Genomic DNA, 17195 nt, shown 5'->3' with positions numbered 1-17195 from the left:
AAATAATTAATAATATAATTTATATTTTCATTGCCCATAGGTACTTTGAAAATATTATGTAGCTTAATTTTTATTACGAAATTATTTTAGGACTTAGTAGTAATATTGTAAGTAAACAATTTATTTTAGTAAATTCAGCGAAAGAACTAATTTGAATATACAATACACCAATATAGGTATTATATGTATGATTTTTTAGATTCTCAAAGTGATGAATGTATTGAGTTTACAACGAAATGTATTTTTTATGTCTCAAAACACTTTTCCTTGTGAAAAAAATGCTTTGATCATCAAATAAATTATCTAAATATTTTGACTCTTTTTAAATGTATTTATTTAAATAAAGATAACAAATTGTTTCTTGGTCAACTAGCTTGAAAATTGAGTACAAAATTTTTCATAAGTTATCATAATCATTTTAAGTATAAACAGTATAGTAGGGAAAACAAAAACAAAAGATTAAGGAAATCAAGAATTTTTACGCAAATCCAATATTATTATAATAGGTAATTGTTTTTTAACTATAGTTACTTTAAACCTTATCAAATTTAATCTTTTCCTAGTCAAAATAGCCAAAGTTGTCGAATCAAAAAAGCAATAAAATCAACTGTATATAAAAAATAAAAATCATATTTATACATACATATTATACCGTTTTACACAATTCCGACTTGCTGTACTTTCATGTATATAATTTATTTTAATATTTAAAAAATATGAGGGCGCCAACTTTCTAATAATTGTTTTTAATTTTTTTATTCTATCAGTTATCCACATTTTATTATTTGTAGAAATGTATTAATTATTTTAATTTATGACTAATAGCTACATGAAAATATATTCAATATACTTAGTGATTTATAGGCTGACACCATAGACATAATAGAATATATATGGCTGACACATACCTAGGTATATTATCTTAGTTCATGGCACGATTATATCTTTAATCGTGGTTCATGGTTAGACCTACAAGAACAAATTAATAAAAGTACATTCATATTATTTTTTAATGAATTATTGAATTATGTTGGTATTAATGTAGTAATATTATATTTCCACATCCCTTCCACGATATAACTCAATGTAAACCACGATTAAAGATATAATTTTATTATATCTTAATCCGTGATGTAAACACACCTTATCATATTATTATCACGGATACAAATATTAGGTTTATCATGAATCGTAATAACTATCAATGTTTAATATGTCATTTTGTAATAAAATTTCACAAATTTACCATGATAATCTTAAATTTTTCAATATTTAATTAATTATTTAGTATTTTAGTGAATAATTATCTCATTCATTCTTGTCTAAAAGTAAACGATTACATATCAAACGAAGTTAATATTAAAACAACACTATTAAATATTTTGATTTGAATGTTGTTAAATTTTTAGAAATTTTGTGTGTTGTTCTTGAAATGGCTACAGAAGATGCATTTGATCAGGTAATAGTCAACATTTATCAGTAAACATGTAAACAATGAAAATTACATATCTTCAAAAATTTTAATTACATGAGTAGATCTTATTTAAATTTTAATTTCAACAATAAGGTCTAATGTTTTGTAAAATATATACCTAATACCAAAAAATTTAAAAATCATAGTTTAGGTATTAATAATTTCAACATAATCTCACTTTTTAAGCACAAAAATAAAAAAATCATAAAAACTACACATATTTTATTTAAGTATGGTAGCTAAGTGGCTCAATTATTTAAAAATTATTTCTTTGGTGCTATAATTCCTTCGAGTTGAGCTTTTAACTGTTGATTGGATCTTTTCAAAAAATTAATTTCTTCATTGTGTCTTTGTTGTTCAGCAATACGTTGTTCAGTTCCTTGTCTTTGAGCCATTTCATATTTTGCAATTGCTGTTGCTAAGTCATCCTTGATTTTCTGTTTTTCAACTTCCAATTCAGTTAATCGATCTTGCATGTCAAGCTTATTATGTTCTGCAGACAATGACTTCCTTATACCAAAAGCAATACTACTTTCATATAATGACCGGTAAGCATCCATTGTCATTTTAAGTTCATCACGAACTTTTAGTAACAAAAGTCCTCGTTCTGCACAGTTAATAGTGACCTTAAAATTAATTAATACATGGAGATTATAGCAAAGGTTGTTTCATATTAGTTATTAATTAATATTATTTCTACCTGTCGAATTATTTCATCAAAACACTGAGAATAAAGAGCTCTCCGAATTGGACATATACCAGTTTCTCGTGCCTGTAAATGCTGCAAACTCATATCTAACATTTCTGTCAACTTGATTACATCCATTCTAGTAGCAGGTTGATTTGAAACTTTTTGTCTCCACTGTTTTCCATTTTCTTCCCATTCTCTTGGTGGCAAAATACAATTTAGAATTTCATCGCATTCTTTAATTTTTTCATTTGATATTAGACCATCATTTTCATCAAGTTTCTGTTAATTATAAAATAACTAATTTTATTTACGGCCCATTAAATTTAAATAATAATAAACCTTGTTTTTCGATTTTTCTTCGCGTTCTGTGACTGCTACTGGATTACTGTAGCGTACTAAATTCATCTCCAGAGGTACTATTTTTTCTCCCATTGTCGTAGATTAATTTACAAAAAAACCATAAAAATTAATATAACTTTAAAAAAGTTATAAAAAGAAAACTTGTTAAAAAAACCTTTATATATGTTATATCAGTTGTCATGGTAAAGTTATTGATTAACATTTTATAAGCATCAATAATTATTATAATAAAAGTTAAAATGTTTATCTATGAGACTATGAACTATTAAATTTAACAAATATACTTAAGGATCATATTTTTAAATAGTTAGACAACCATTTAAGTTGTATCCTATGGCAAATGGCAATAAAAAATTTTTTCCACTCATTTTAGTATTTTACTGTAAATTGTTAAGGTGATGATTTTTTTGAAAATATGAATGTATCTAAATCAATATCAGAATAAACAGTTTCCTAGTTATTTAAATGTATCTACAAAATACATTCCTTAATAATGATTATAAATAATACATGTAATATTTTTAGTATATTACTAATTATACCTATTAATTAAAAAAACTTAAAATCATCATAGCGCATATATTTTTTCAATCCTATTATCATGAGTTATTATCCTTAGTAATCAGTTTAAAAACTGCAAAACTGCTTATTCAAATTTAGATACTTTAAATGTTTTAAAAAAAATAATAATAATAACAACAACAAATCTAAGTTATTGATAATTTGGTCTTTATTTATACTTAAAAATTCTAAAAATCAAAATTTTAATAAATAATTGAAGAAAAAAATGACGGTAAACCTAGTGCTTTATTGATCACCCTATATTTATCATTTTTATCTATAACTCATGATTTAAAATACTTTGATTTTTTAGTTTGATGAAGAAGAACAACAAGTAGAAAGTCAGTCATTTACAAAAGCTGGTCGAAAGCGACTTTTCTCAAAGGAATTGCGTTGTATGATGTATGGTTTTGGTGATGATGAAAATCCATATACTGAAAGTGTTGACATACTTGAAGATCTAGTAATTGAGTTTATCACAGAAATGGTAATATAAAATGTTATTATTATACAGGGTGATTATTTTATCATTAAACATTCATTATTTCGTCAAGTATTGACTTTTTTCATTTTTTTTTTCATACTTTTCTCAAACTGTATGAAATTGTAATTTTTTTCACTCTTTTATTTAATAGTGAAACCTCTATAAACTTTTGATTTTCAAATAGCAACCTATATTTAAAATGTACTGAATTAATAGGGCTATTTTTTTTGTGAATTTTAACGTTCAAATTATTATTTTTCATTAATTTTTTAGCAGGTTATAGCTTTTCAAAGTTTTGCCGTTTTCAGTTTTTATAAAACTTCTTGTTTCTGAAGACCAATAGTCACATGGGTAACAGATAATAATGAGAGGTACTTATTATTTTCATATGTAATAAACTCGTTATCAACTATTGACGCAATGATAAACTTTATACTTGTAGTTACTAACGCCTCACAGTCGTAATAACCTGTAGGACGAACACCAAAATACCTCAAACCACCCAACTTTGAGCAGCTATAACTCATTAATGGTTAAATGAAAAATAATATATTTAACATTAAAATTCATAAAAAAAAAACCCCCTATTGTTATATGACATTTTATATATAGGTTGCCATTTGAATATCAAAAGTGATTTCACTAATAAATACAAGGATGAAAAAAATAAAAATGTTATATAGTTTTATAAAAGCATGAAACTAAAAATTTTGAAGAAAAAAAAATTAAAAAAAGTCAACATTTTTTAAAATAATGAGTGTTTTATGATAAAATTAATTACTATTAATAACTATGTGTATATTTTACTGTCATAAATTAACAAATTATATTTTCATTTTAGACTCATAATGCTATGGAAATTGGACGGTCTGGGCGAGTTCAAGTAGAAGATATTGTATTTTTAGTAAGAAAAGATGCAAAAAAGTATGCTAGAGTCAAAGAATTATTAATGATGAATGAAGAATTGAAAAAAGCACGGAAAGCATTCGATGAAGGAAAATTTGCTGGTAAAAATACACTTATTTCATTCGAAAATATTGGTTCCTGTTATATTTTTTTTAGTATAAGCCTCAAAAATATTTTTATTAAAATTGTATTTACTCATATCAATTTGCTAAATAAATAACATATATTTCTACCAGGTGCATGGTATACTCATAGATTTACATTTTTTTATTAATAATAATAATAATTAAATTTTTTCTCATAAGCCATTATCTATTCCAGTGGTCGGCAACCTTTTTAGACTCCCGGGCCACATTCATAAATTAAAAAGAGTTCGCGGGCCAGACAAAAATTAAAATTTTATATTCCAAATTATTTACTAAGAAAAAAAATAACTGTTTAAAACTTTAAAATATTAGATTAATAGAACATAAAAATTACAGTTTTTAATAATATTATTATAATATAAAAGTATGGAAATTACAACTACTTAATAGGCTTAATGTGATTTTTGTTGTTGGATATTGTTTATTATGTTTTCAATTTCCACATTAAAATTACTTGTGCTGGCTCTAAGTACATGGTGGAGATGATCATCAGTTAAGCGTGAACGGTATGGGTTTTTAATTTTTTTCATATGAGAAAATGCCTGTTCACATACGTAATTGGATCCAAACATACTGAAGTATTTCGCAGCTATATTTTTAATTTTTGAAAATGATGCAGGAAGTTCAGCGAAAAAAAGTAAAGGCGATGCTTTGAATGAGTCTTTTAAGATATCTTGTGGCTGCAAATCTATTATTTCCATTTGAAGCTCAACAGGTATATCTTCAACATCAATATTAAACGGATTGGCGAGTAGTTGAAAATATTGAGAATGTCGTTTGAAATCTTGAAATCGATTATTAAATTCTTGTTGAAGTATCGAAATAGCTTCAACAAATTTAACTCTTGATAATGAAAATTCTGACGATTCAAAAAGTTTTTTACAATTCGGAAAATGAAAAACGCAATGTTACTGAGCACAATCGAAAATTAATATTATAACCCAAATACACTCGTCGTATCTACTCTATCTTATCGGTAACTGTCAAAGTGTCAAGGTATATCCACTATTATAAAATATGACTGATAGAAACGTTCAACTATATTTATACAACGTGATTTTTTTTTATATGATATTCAATTAAATTTCGTTGTTATAGAATTTAAAGCGGGCCGTATTTAATAGACTCGCGGGCCGGATGCGGCCCGCGGGCCGCCGGTTGCCGACCACTGGAGATACTTGTTATGTGTTTGTACAATAAAGTATACATAAAGTTATTAATTTTATGTGTAAAATTTTGTCAATTAATTTTAAATAACACCCTATTCCTGGTTACGTGCCTGATTTCTACATTACAAAATTATTTAATTTTACATTTTTTTTAAAATAAATTTATAATTAGATATTTTTAATAACTTGATCTAGTGTTCATAAATTGTACATTGTTAATTATGCTAAATAATTATTATTTTATTGTTACAGGTAATGAAGTACCAAACAACGGTAATACTAGTATCACTAAATAATGAACAAGGCTTTTTGTTCAATTTATGTTTATTTAATTTAATATGTACTTTTGTATTAAGTAACATTAAACGCTTTACTTTTATAAATAACTTTTAAGCATTATAACATTTATGTCTTTTTTTTAATTATATATTCTTTGGGTATAATAATGACTTATTCGAGATAATATACTTAAATACTACAAAACATTGAGTTTTTATATAAGACATCACCATTTTAATACAACTTGTTTAATTTATAACAGTTCTTTACTTATTGAAATTCATCAATAATATAATAACTTGTATAAAAATAAATTAGTCAACACTAAGCACATTAAAGACTTGATTTTTAAATTGTTGCATATTAATATAATGTAATGGTTTTATAGTATAAAACTAGTTATTATTATCAATAATTTAATATTGTTAATTCTTTGAACTTTGAAAATAATAAGCACTCACACACAATACACATGAATATATTTATTAATATAAAAAAAACTTATAATTTTCTTTTCTGGGGTAGCAACTGATAAGATTTAAGGAGTCTCATGACTCGCATCATCAATTAGATAATAAGATAACTGAGAAATAAACTCTGAAACTCTTATTATGTACGATTACAACCATTACAGGTTAAATTAGAAATTAATTCTTTTGGTTTCAGTCATCTATTGTTATTCACTTTACTCTATATCTCTAAATAGAATAGAATTACTTATAATATAATTTGGTTATGTACTAATGTAAGTATTTATGATAGACTGTATTATAAATTATAATACATTTTATTTAAGCTAAACATAATGATATGTTTTTTATTTTAGTTTTTGAAAAAAAATGGATCATAAGGATCATTTTTTTTTTATTTTATATGAATTGGGTATAATAAATTTATTATAATATCTTATTAGCTTTACTTCTTTATACCAATTATACCGTATATCTATGATTTCTTTTGGGTTTTTTTAAGACATCGCGCCTTTGTGTATTGTCTTACACTCTTACAAATGTACAACACAACAAATTTTACATTTACAATAATCCAATATGCTCTGTTATTTTCAAAACTATAGAGTGAATTAACCTTGTTATACAAATTAAAATTAAAGTTATTATCTAGGGTATTTTTGAGGATATTATTGATTTATTTTGTAACGTGATTATTTTAAAATTCTTATAACTTGATTTGATAAAATGAGTGTATATTCATAAAATCAATAATTATGATACGTTCTAAGAAAATACATAAAATAAGATTCAAAACAAAATGATAGGTGCCCATTAAATTGGTAAAAGTATTAAGTAAAAGTGCCTTTTAAGTTTTAAATAAAATAGATGATATTGACTTTATATACAGACCATGATTAAAGATAGCATGATAGTATGATACACACCAAGACCACGATGAAGAGAATTTCTCTTCTCTACATCGTGTTGCAATAATATAATATTGTGTTAATTTTACTTATACAATAATTTTATTATTGTACGTATTCTTAAATTTACTCACTTGTCAGCACTGGCTTATCTATATTTTAGTCATTCCAAAACTGTTTTATAATGTGGTCCGTCGTATACGTGTCTGTTATCAAAATTTAAAAAAAATTCATCCAGTGGGCAGTGGCAATGAGCAGACGGCACTACGGTACTACGCTAGTCAGCGTACTTTCAGCAATATCTACTCTTCTTTCCAGTAGTTTGAAACACGTAAACTGATTGATTTCATAATATCTTCTAAAGATATTGTGAATATAATACATGTTGGTCTTAATTTCAAAAATAGTGTAAACCTAATATAAACATACGGTACACAATGGAAAATTTATACCACCAGACAAATAGATTGATATTAGAAACCCAAGAATTATTCCACAGATTGGAGAGTTCGAAATCTGAACTGGTCGAAGCAGATGTACAATCAAGAATATTAACCATTTCACAGTAATGAATACATTTTTGTCTAATATAATTGTTTTTGTTCTATAAAAAATGTTTGTTAATTGAACATTTTGTTTAGAAACTGTGAACACCTAGATATACTTGTACATAAAGAACCAGTTTCCAGGCGTAACAATGCCAAGTTACGTGTAGATCAACTCAAATATGATTACCAGCACTTGCAGGTAAGCGCTTTTTTGTATAAAACAAATATTAATTTCTATCAAATTTAAAATGTATAAATATTTATTAGTCAGCGTTAAGAACGCATCAACAAAATCAGCTAAGGAGATTAAGAGCTGAGCAGGAACGTGAAGAACTGTTAAATCGCCGGTTTACTAGAAATTCAGACATGAATGATACAACAATATTAATCGATAGTTCCATACAACATCAAAATTCACTACAGGTACTTTTATATTATAATTCAACTTAAACATTTTAATTAACCAAATTATTTATTTTAGGGAGCAAATCGAGGGGTTGATGATTTATTGGGATCTGGTGTCAGTATACTACAAAGTTTGCGTGAACAACGTGATCGACTTACTAGCACCCGAAATCGTTTAACTGGAATTTTTGGTTCGCTTAGACTTTCAAATACAACTATGAAATACATTGAAAAAAGATTAAAAGAAGATAGATATATACTATATGGAGGCATGGCCATCACAATTCTCATTATAATTATAGTAATGATATATTTCAGTTGATCAGCTGATCATTGATCAAGTTAAGTTAATACTTTGGTGATTTATACCATAAATTATAATACTGTAACCTTTACAGTGTATATTATGTTATATGTAATATATATTTTAATGTTAATTGTTACTATTTACAAAATTATTTTTGTACATGACTAAAATGTTTTTAAACAGTTAGTTTATTTATATTTATTAGTAAGAAAAATTTAATGTTTGTTTATTAATTTTTATTGTTAATATATTTATTAAATAATTCCATACAATTATTGTCAAACATATTATTTTTAAATTCTGAACAAATCAAATAATTGAATTAATTTTACAATGATGTTACTTTGTATGTGTGTGTGGGTAGTTTTTAGTTGAAAGTTGAATCTAATTGGAGGTCAAAAATGGACATTTTTATAGCATTCTCAATGATCAGAGAAAAACAAATACTTTTATGCAAAACCAGCTTTAACAATATCCATTTTGGTCTTTTTTCTATAATTCATAACAAACATTTGTAGAATTGACAGGAATATGACAGGTATCATTTTATATGAAAAACGATTCTGAACGGAGATGATTTGTCAATCAATGATAATTAGTAGGATGTATTATATTATTACCTATATTTAAATTGTAATATATCGTTATTTTACTTGATTTCGAAAAAATTTTCATTTCGTAAGTTCTATATTGACGCTTGAATTTTTTTTTACACATATTTGATGGAAAATTTATGAATAACCTTGTACTGGGATTTTTAACCTTAGGTATAAATCTCAAAAATTTTATGAATTTTCAACTTCAAAATTCCTTGCAAATTTTCGCGATTTTGATATATTTCGTAAACATTTGAACTTTAAATGCTTATAAACAAAAATTATAACTAACGATTTTTGATTTTTTTTTTTTTACTACGATAAGTACAACTTATAATAAACCTTGTACCTATTCAATTTTAAAGATTTTTTGGAAAGACAAATTTTTTTATCGGCATTTCAAGAAAAAAAATTTAGAAAAATCGAAAATTTCAATGGTCTATAAATAGTTTAAAAAAATTCTAAATATTTTGAAAATTTAATCGTCAATAGATAACGCTAATATAAACATTTGGTGAAAATTTCAAGTATTTACAATGATTCGTTTTTCGTGGCGCTTTTTCTACTGGCAATTTTTTACTTTTGACCCCCCAAAGTACCAACTAGATTCAATTTCCTTTTCAAAGAGTGGCTAAAGTCAAAAATCAAAGCACTATTACTGTCTATTACTACTCCAAAACGTGATGACAGACAAAAAAAAAACACACATTGTAAAGTCATTACATTTATCTCCGTTCAGTATCATATATTATTTTTTACTGAAGTTACATAATGGACTTGATATTTATACATATTATGTATATTGTATAATCAAAGATAATAATACTGATTATGAATCACGGACTAAGATATCTTACTATCTTAGTCTGTTGCACGATTAAAGATCTTTAATCGTGGTCTGTTGTCCGTGCTATGAATATATCCAACTGCCCGATGCCCAGGGCCGTATTAGCGCATAGGCACTATGCCTAGAGCCTACGAAAATGTTTGGGGCCTACAAAAATAAAATGTATGGCTACTATTTTTTTTGTTAAAATTATCTTGTTTAATACTTAAATACGAGGGATAAAGAAATATTCAAATTGGTGTAAAATATTTTTTTTTTTTATGGTTTTAACAATTTAATTTTCTATATATTTGTAGACTGAGTAAAATTAATTTTTTTTAAGATATATTAAAATTATTATCATATAAAAGTTAAGATTTGATTTTTTTTGTTTTTAAAGGATTAACATCAAAATTCAACACTTCCTCACCTAAACAGAAGGTTTTATACCCATTTAAATACTGAACACCGCAGTGCTTTATAAGCGCATAGGAATTAAAAGCACTGTGCCTAGGGCCAAGACTGTAACTGAAAAAAATTTTGGAGGGGGAGTTCAACATTTTTTTTAAACATGAATACTGAAAATTTATGGTCAATTAACTTTATTCATAACTATAAAATATTTCTATTTTTAAAAAAATCTTGGGGGGTCCGGACCCCTGGACCTTACTCCGGTTACGGCTTTGCCTAGGGCCTGCCGATGCCCGTAAATCGTAATGGGAGGAATACTATTTTCATATAGTCTGACGTATGATAAATGATAATGGTTTTAAAAAAGTTCACGTTCTAATCATCTATTATAAAATTTGTAATTTGTATACTGTATTTATAAATTATACATTTAAAATAAAAATAGATTGTACCATTTGTACCTACTACGGTATCTTAAGTAACTTATATAATATGCATTTGAGTATTTCAGTGATGACTGATGACGACTGGATAACTAAGATATAGGTACTCCATAATATTATAAACGATTCCGTCGGTACTCTTTGTTATCCCTATCTGATATCGTTATATCATTAATTTTATTATACGTATTTTACAATATATTATTCTGAAAATATCCAATACATGAATTTCACACCTATACCTAACGCATATAGTTTCGTACCTTTTTTTATTTTTTACATTTAATAAAAAATTATTAGAACATCAACGAGAGATATAAGTTGCGGGGGTCAACTAGACTAGTTTACCAATACGTGACTGTGACATGCGATAATTAATAATCAGATTACTATTATATTACTATACGGTATGCCGGTATAAAGTGGTACAGGTACAATAGATTTAGTGTTGATTCGTCATTTTTATTTTGTACCGCTACTACCTACGACTCTATAGTCTATGTACATTGTAATATTGTATTAAAATTTAAAAAAATACAGTCTGTTCACTCTGTTCTATTATACCCGTTTTTGACAAAATCAATTTTTTTTTTGTACTTCAAAATTAAATAAGTATAGATAATAGAGACTAGTAATTTGCACCAAATATTCCAATGTGCATTAAGTGGTATTTTCAAATTACAATAAATGTATTATAATAATAAGTATAGCATTTATATTTTATAATACACATAAATACATAATATATTAATATAATACTATCACAAGAAGTTACTTTGTATGTCTATATTTCTATAACAATTAACAACTAAATATATTCTAAAATTAAATTAGTTATATTTACTCATTCCTGGATCTTAGTATACAATTTATTAAGCTCTAATAAGCTTTAACAACTTACTGGTGCTTACAAAACGGCGTTTCCTTAAATATTAATACATTTATTAATACTATTGCTTTTTCTAAGAAACCCACAAACTTGGTTTTTAATTGTAATTTAAATGTCATTAGTCATTACTCTATCACTCGTGCCTTGATATGTATAATGTATATGTCTTATGGCTGGGGTCATTCTATAAATGTATGCTACACCCTATACGGAGAGCCCAAGAGCGTTACCATGTCTGTCGTCATAAACCATCTGCAGGTTAGTTTTAGTTTAAGTTTTACACCAGTTAGATACAAAAAAAAAATACATAAGTATTTATCTACTATATATTATTCACAATTTTCACAAACCGTACATAAACTAATTTTACAATAAAATAATAAATAATTATTAATTAAATAACTTAACAAAAAACTTTATTCACGTCAAACATAGTTTTTAGTACACTGGTTATAGCTGTATAAGCTATATAATGAAAATAAGTACAAATATAACATTCTATGCTACGCCGTATATTTATTAAGCGCAGCAACAAATCAAACGTCGGAAAAACCTTTTTGTCCGTTTCCAAAAAGATCCGCGTTTATTTTTAACGATTATTGATACCGCGTTATACGAATTGTCGGCCGAGATTTGCTTTTCTATTTCGATAAGCGTCACGCTTATTGAAATATTCGGCAATGAAACAGATCACCTCGCTGGCGGACCAGTGACTTCAACAGGGCTCACCACATCCGACGGGCTTTCGTTATGAGGTACCATCATCGGAATGATGGCGTAACGATTGCGATTTAGTTTCTACGGTTGGCGCCATCACAGCAGCGTTTACGATCACGATCATTCGCCGCATCTGCGGTCCTGCGTAATTGGCCAGCAGGATTGGCGATGGACGATATTCGAGTGGCCCGTCAGGATTCTGTCGCGGTTCATCGGAATCGCTAAAGCCGCTAGACGTTATTATTAATATTATTTGTATGTTCGGCATCGATCTAAAGTATGGTTTAGCGATTAAACCCGAGAATTCCGTGCTTTCAGAAATCTTCGTGGTATGAGCGTTTTGCGATTTTTTCACAATGGTTCCCATCGAAGCCGGTGTGATTTTTGCAATCGATCGTAATATCATTATTATCTTGCATGATTTATTTCGAATACGCGTATAATATTAATGAAAGATTATAACGTCAAGAGAAGCGAATTTACTCTCTAAAGAATTATTCGAAGTGTGCTCTTTGAAACAATACCGAAAATCAACTGCAATTAGATATCTATTAGGTACACGACGGATATTTTATATTTCAACACTATATGGTTGACATTTTGACAATATAGCAATAAGCCAATAACAACATATTTTTAATTATTTAATTAGTTGATTGATTATCGGCCATTCGGGCAGAGAGTACATAAAATAATACAAAATACAAAGAAAAAAAATATAATATAGAAAAGAACAGTTATTACTTATTATAGAATTTTAAAATTAAGTCTTACCATTGTGGTTATTATTTATTCAAAACATACACACAAACAACGAAGTTTAAATTCGTTATCAAAATAAAAGTTAAAAGCAAGGCTGTTTATTTTTTTTTTTTTTTTGCTGATTAGTATAATAAGTGGACAGTGATTTAGATTCAATAATAACTATGATGATTTTGATTATTTTCCATGTTAGCAGCTTTGAGTGCATCAAATTTAACACGCGATACAGTATAGACTATAGGTAATAATACTAAAAAACAGTGCCGTAGCCAGGATTTTTTTCGGGAGGGGGGTTAATTTTTGATGATTATGACGATAAATTGAGTTTTCACCGTATTTCTGACAATATATAATTCATATAATTATACATATTATCAAATCAAGATCAAGTAAGTATGATAAGAGCGTTGCTTTATCGCCACAAACAGTAATAAAATTAATAAAATTATTTTCATCTGATATTTGTGGGGGGGGGGGGGTTGAGCCCGGAATCTCCCCCTAGCTACGGCACTGATACTATGCAGTGATGTACACAATATTTATTTAATAATACACGATGACAACAGCAATCGTTCAGATTAACCATGCGCAGCAAAACTTACGTCAAATTTCTTCTTTTGGGACGACGTCAAGATTGATCGAGGTATATTTATCTCTGTTTAAAGTTTAAAACCATAGACACGCAAGGCTTTCTGATTTTAACTTAAGATGTCGACACATTTTTTTATATCCGACATCGAAGTGTAAAGTCTCGTTAGCGGATCATCGAAACATTCGAAACCATAACTTTTTATGTCTTGTATAAACAGTCAAGTATTTTGCCTTCGTTATGAACCATCGAGAGAAAGACATGGTTTCTTGATCTCATCATCGGATCTGTGAAACCATTACTTGACTCACTTGCCACGTCGAATTTACTTCAAATATTTAATAAATAGGAAAAATCTTGTCAGTAGACCAGCGTATGATATTAATTAATTGATTATATGTTAATATTCTATATAATATACGTATGGGTGAAATAGTTACGTTATAAGTTATAACTTTTATAATACAATAATTTATTAATAGTAACAATGCTGAAATAATTGTGAAACAAATTCAAATATTTTAATTTAAATACAATATCTGACAATTTTCATAATAATTTTATCATTTTTGATTTAAAAATTCATTTTTTTCATAATTTACAAAAAAAGTAATTTTATAAATGATAATATAGAATATGTGTTTTATGTAATAACACAAATTATACAAGTTATAACACATAAATATAAATACCTACTCGATTTACTACTATAATAAGGTTTCGTGAGTCAAAAAATGTTGAGAACCTCTGTTATAGATAATTACTAATGCAATGATTATCATTGAATGATGCTATACTCGAGTAAAGTCATAATTTAAAGTTTGATAATTAATTCGCTATACGAAAATCCTAGGTATATCACTAAACTACTTCGTATTTTACAGATTAGGATCATTTAGATTCTAAATAACCGATTTATAGGAACTGTGCTTCGCGGCGATGCAGAATAATAATTAAAGAGCCAAGCAAATTTTAATAAAGGGAGCCACAGTAGGAAAGGAGAAAAAATTATATCTAATATAATATTTTATTAATTTATTTTTTTAAACATAAAACATTAAATTTCAATTTTTTATGCCCTATGCGTAATTAAATTTTTGTCTGATAATGTATGTGTAGTATATATATTATAAACACATTCATTTTTTTCATTTATAATTTGAGAACAAATGAAGTTACGACTTCACAACAGAAGTTATACAAGTATACAACCTTCAGTCATCCGTTGAACTTATTACGTGCGTGTTAGTATTGTTGCGGACAATAATGTAAAATTAATAAATTATGAACGACTCATTGAACACGTTTTTACTTTTTAATTAACTTGGTATAATGTGGATCATCAAAACTCTAATGAAGAGGAGCCCGAAAATCAACAAAAACGCAACACAACTCGCGCTTTAGAAACCGGTGTAGGTCTCGCGGTTAAAATTCACGTTTCCTGAAATGCCCGCCAGGGCGAACCGTTTCGCAGTCATCGAGTATCCGACTACCGGCGCGCTGCGTTACGTCGTCACTCGGCCGCCGTCATTCGCTCGTTTATCACGTCCGTGTCTTAGTCGTCGTCTCGTCGCGGTTACTCGTTTGCGTGCGCTGTTGTCGTTACCACCACTACCATGACCGCGGTGTGGGTACGTCTGTTGTCGAAAAACACAACGATCTTTACCCCCACCACGGCCTGTTACACGAAATTGGTACCGGCGGAGAAAACGTCAACCTTTTTTTTCTTTCGCGCGCACGTTCCTTATTTTTTTTTTTTTTTTATCGTTATTGTTATTACTTATTAGTTATTATTATTATTATTTTTTTTTTTTGCGAAATTTTATTTTTGTTAATTAATTAATGTTTGCGCTCATTCCGACGACGGCTGTATGCGGTACCGTCAGTACCATTTTACCTACATGACGGCGGTTGGGTTGGTACGTATTTTATCGTCTTATAAATGATTTTATTATTATTCGTCTCCACCGTTTCCCGTGCAATCGATCAGAGGTCACGCACGCTGGGATAGCGATTCGGCAACGATGACGACTATGCCACCACCGCCTCCGCTCCGTCACGGACGGGATTGTTGATGGGTGTGTGTCTAGTGACATGCGTTTTATATTTGACAGACATGACTAGATCCACACTCATCCATGTTCCCGGGCCTGTTCGACGGTTATAAACGGACAAAACGGTAGACAACGATAAGAGCCGCAATCCAAAATCGGTTTTTTTGGCGCGCAACAAGTGTGCAACGTGACAAAGGGACGTGCGCGCGCACTCAAGGTGGCATGTTTTTACACCAGCCCGCAGCCGTCGCTGTCGCTGTTACATCGGCTGCTCGAGGGGTAAGTCTAGATTAGCGTGGACAACCCTAATAAGTCGGCAATCGGTTTGGATCGGTTTTTAACCAACTCTCTTGATGTTGTTACCCTCGGTGCAAATAAATATATTTATTTACCTATCAGCTAATTTTCATTTAACTCATTGTTTTATCCGTTTTAGGGATTATCTGATTATATTATGATTGTAATTATTTTTATACGATCCTCGTCCCAAATCATTATTATGAGTTATCGAAAAAATTACAATTGGTGGTGGTTAAATTGATCAGTGTTATCATTACTTTAATGACTTAAAAATACTCTAGTGTAATAATATTATCAAGAACTGATATTATTCGACAAACAGTATCTGAATAACTATATCTATTGGTCTTTAATTTAATTGAGGACTGTTTTCATGCATCCAGAGTTGGAAATAAATTCATTAGGTAGTAGTCCTATTATTCCTAAAAGGTTATTTATGCATAGTGGATTCCAAAAAAATGAGTTAATGATATGTTGATATGTATCATTAATTTAAATGATATCTTGTATTTGTATAATTTCTATGAACAAATTGACTTATCTGTGTAAATAGAGCCTGCATTTTGTGCATTATTATGCTGTGTTCTAGAACTACATTTCAAAAATATAATTAATTATTTCATGTGACTGATACTTACTACTGAATATAGAACTTATTTTCCATTTTTTAAATAACTTTTAGCATTTTCAGGTCATATTATTTGTTTTTAATGAATTTATTTAAATACATTTTACATGCATTTAGTGTAAATTGAAAATATATTAAGGAATATTATTTTCATAAAATTGTATTTAATAGTTTTTATATATTTAGCATCGTAAAATTAAATAACAAATATTAATTGGTCAGTTGGAAATTACATCAGTATCACTGTCACATTTATTTGTTGTAGGTAAACT

The 17195-nt window shown here is 27.9% G+C and overlaps 3 protein-coding genes across 3 annotated transcripts; 2 read left to right on the top strand and 1 right to left on the bottom strand.

The window, feature by feature from the left end:
* Positions 1 to 1203: 1203 nt before the first annotated feature.
* Positions 1204 to 6274, top strand: LOC132917895 (transcription initiation factor TFIID subunit 13). Its single transcript, XM_060978881.1, has 4 exons — positions 1204 to 1459; positions 3400 to 3573; positions 4412 to 4577; positions 6044 to 6274. The coding sequence occupies exons 1-4, from the start codon at positions 1433 to 1435 to the stop codon at positions 6085 to 6087; spliced, it is 411 nt and encodes a 136-aa protein (XP_060834864.1). The 5' UTR covers positions 1204 to 1432; the 3' UTR covers positions 6088 to 6274.
* On the bottom strand, positions 1450 to 2712 carry LOC132917894 (33 kDa inner dynein arm light chain, axonemal). The gene is made up of 3 exons (XM_060978880.1): positions 2505 to 2712; positions 2175 to 2444; positions 1450 to 2100 (listed from the first exon to the last, which is right to left on the bottom strand). The coding sequence occupies exons 1-3, from the start codon at positions 2595 to 2597 to the stop codon at positions 1738 to 1740; spliced, it is 726 nt and encodes a 241-aa protein (XP_060834863.1). The 5' UTR covers positions 2598 to 2712; the 3' UTR covers positions 1450 to 1737.
* Positions 6275 to 7635: 1361 nt separating the features above from the next.
* Positions 7636 to 8983, top strand: LOC132918105 (probable Golgi SNAP receptor complex member 2). Its single transcript, XM_060979198.1, has 4 exons — positions 7636 to 8013; positions 8090 to 8195; positions 8264 to 8419; positions 8478 to 8983. Exons 1-4 carry the CDS (start codon positions 7886 to 7888, stop codon positions 8721 to 8723), a joined length of 636 nt encoding a protein of 211 aa, XP_060835181.1. The 5' UTR covers positions 7636 to 7885; the 3' UTR covers positions 8724 to 8983.
* The last annotated feature ends 8212 nt before the right edge of the window (positions 8984 to 17195 follow it).

The sequence above is a fragment of the Rhopalosiphum padi genome, chromosome 1, assembly GCF_020882245.1.
Source record: "Rhopalosiphum padi isolate XX-2018 chromosome 1, ASM2088224v1, whole genome shotgun sequence".
Lineage (NCBI taxonomy): Eukaryota > Metazoa > Arthropoda > Insecta > Hemiptera > Aphididae > Rhopalosiphum > Rhopalosiphum padi.
The sequence above is the reverse complement of the archived record's forward strand: the minus strand, read 5'-3'. Positions and strand labels throughout refer to the sequence as shown.

What these genes read in the sequence shown, in the direction of transcription:
- LOC132917895 (XM_060978881.1), top strand. Translation starts at nt 1,433, where the DNA reads ATGGCTACAGAAGATGCATTTGATCAG. An exon ending in CAGAAGATGCATTTGATCAG is followed by an intron (nt 1,460 to 3,399) that starts GTAATAGTCAAC and finishes TTGATTTTTTAG; the next exon opens with TTTGATGAAGAAGAACAACA. An exon ending in TTGAGTTTATCACAGAAATG is followed by an intron (nt 3,574 to 4,411) that starts GTAATATAAAAT and finishes TTTTCATTTTAG; the next exon opens with ACTCATAATGCTATGGAAAT.
- LOC132917894 (XM_060978880.1), bottom strand. Translation starts at nt 2,597, where the DNA reads ATGGGAGAAAAAATAGTACCTCTGGAGATGAATTTAGTACGCTACAGT. An exon ending in AAGAAAAATCGAAAAACAAG is followed by an intron (nt 2,445 to 2,504) that starts GTTTATTATTAT and finishes TATAATTAACAG; the next exon opens with AAACTTGATGAAAATGATGG. An exon ending in TTGATGAAATAATTCGACAG is followed by an intron (nt 2,101 to 2,174) that starts GTAGAAATAATA and finishes ATTAATTTTAAG; the next exon opens with GTCACTATTAACTGTGCAGA.
- LOC132918105 (XM_060979198.1), top strand. Translation starts at nt 7,886, where the DNA reads ATGGAAAATTTATACCACCAGACAAATAGATTGATATTAGAAACCCAA. An exon ending in AGAATATTAACCATTTCACA is followed by an intron (nt 8,014 to 8,089) that starts GTAATGAATACA and finishes CATTTTGTTTAG; the next exon opens with AAACTGTGAACACCTAGATA. An exon ending in AACATCAAAATTCACTACAG is followed by an intron (nt 8,420 to 8,477) that starts GTACTTTTATAT and finishes TATTTATTTTAG; the next exon opens with GGAGCAAATCGAGGGGTTGA.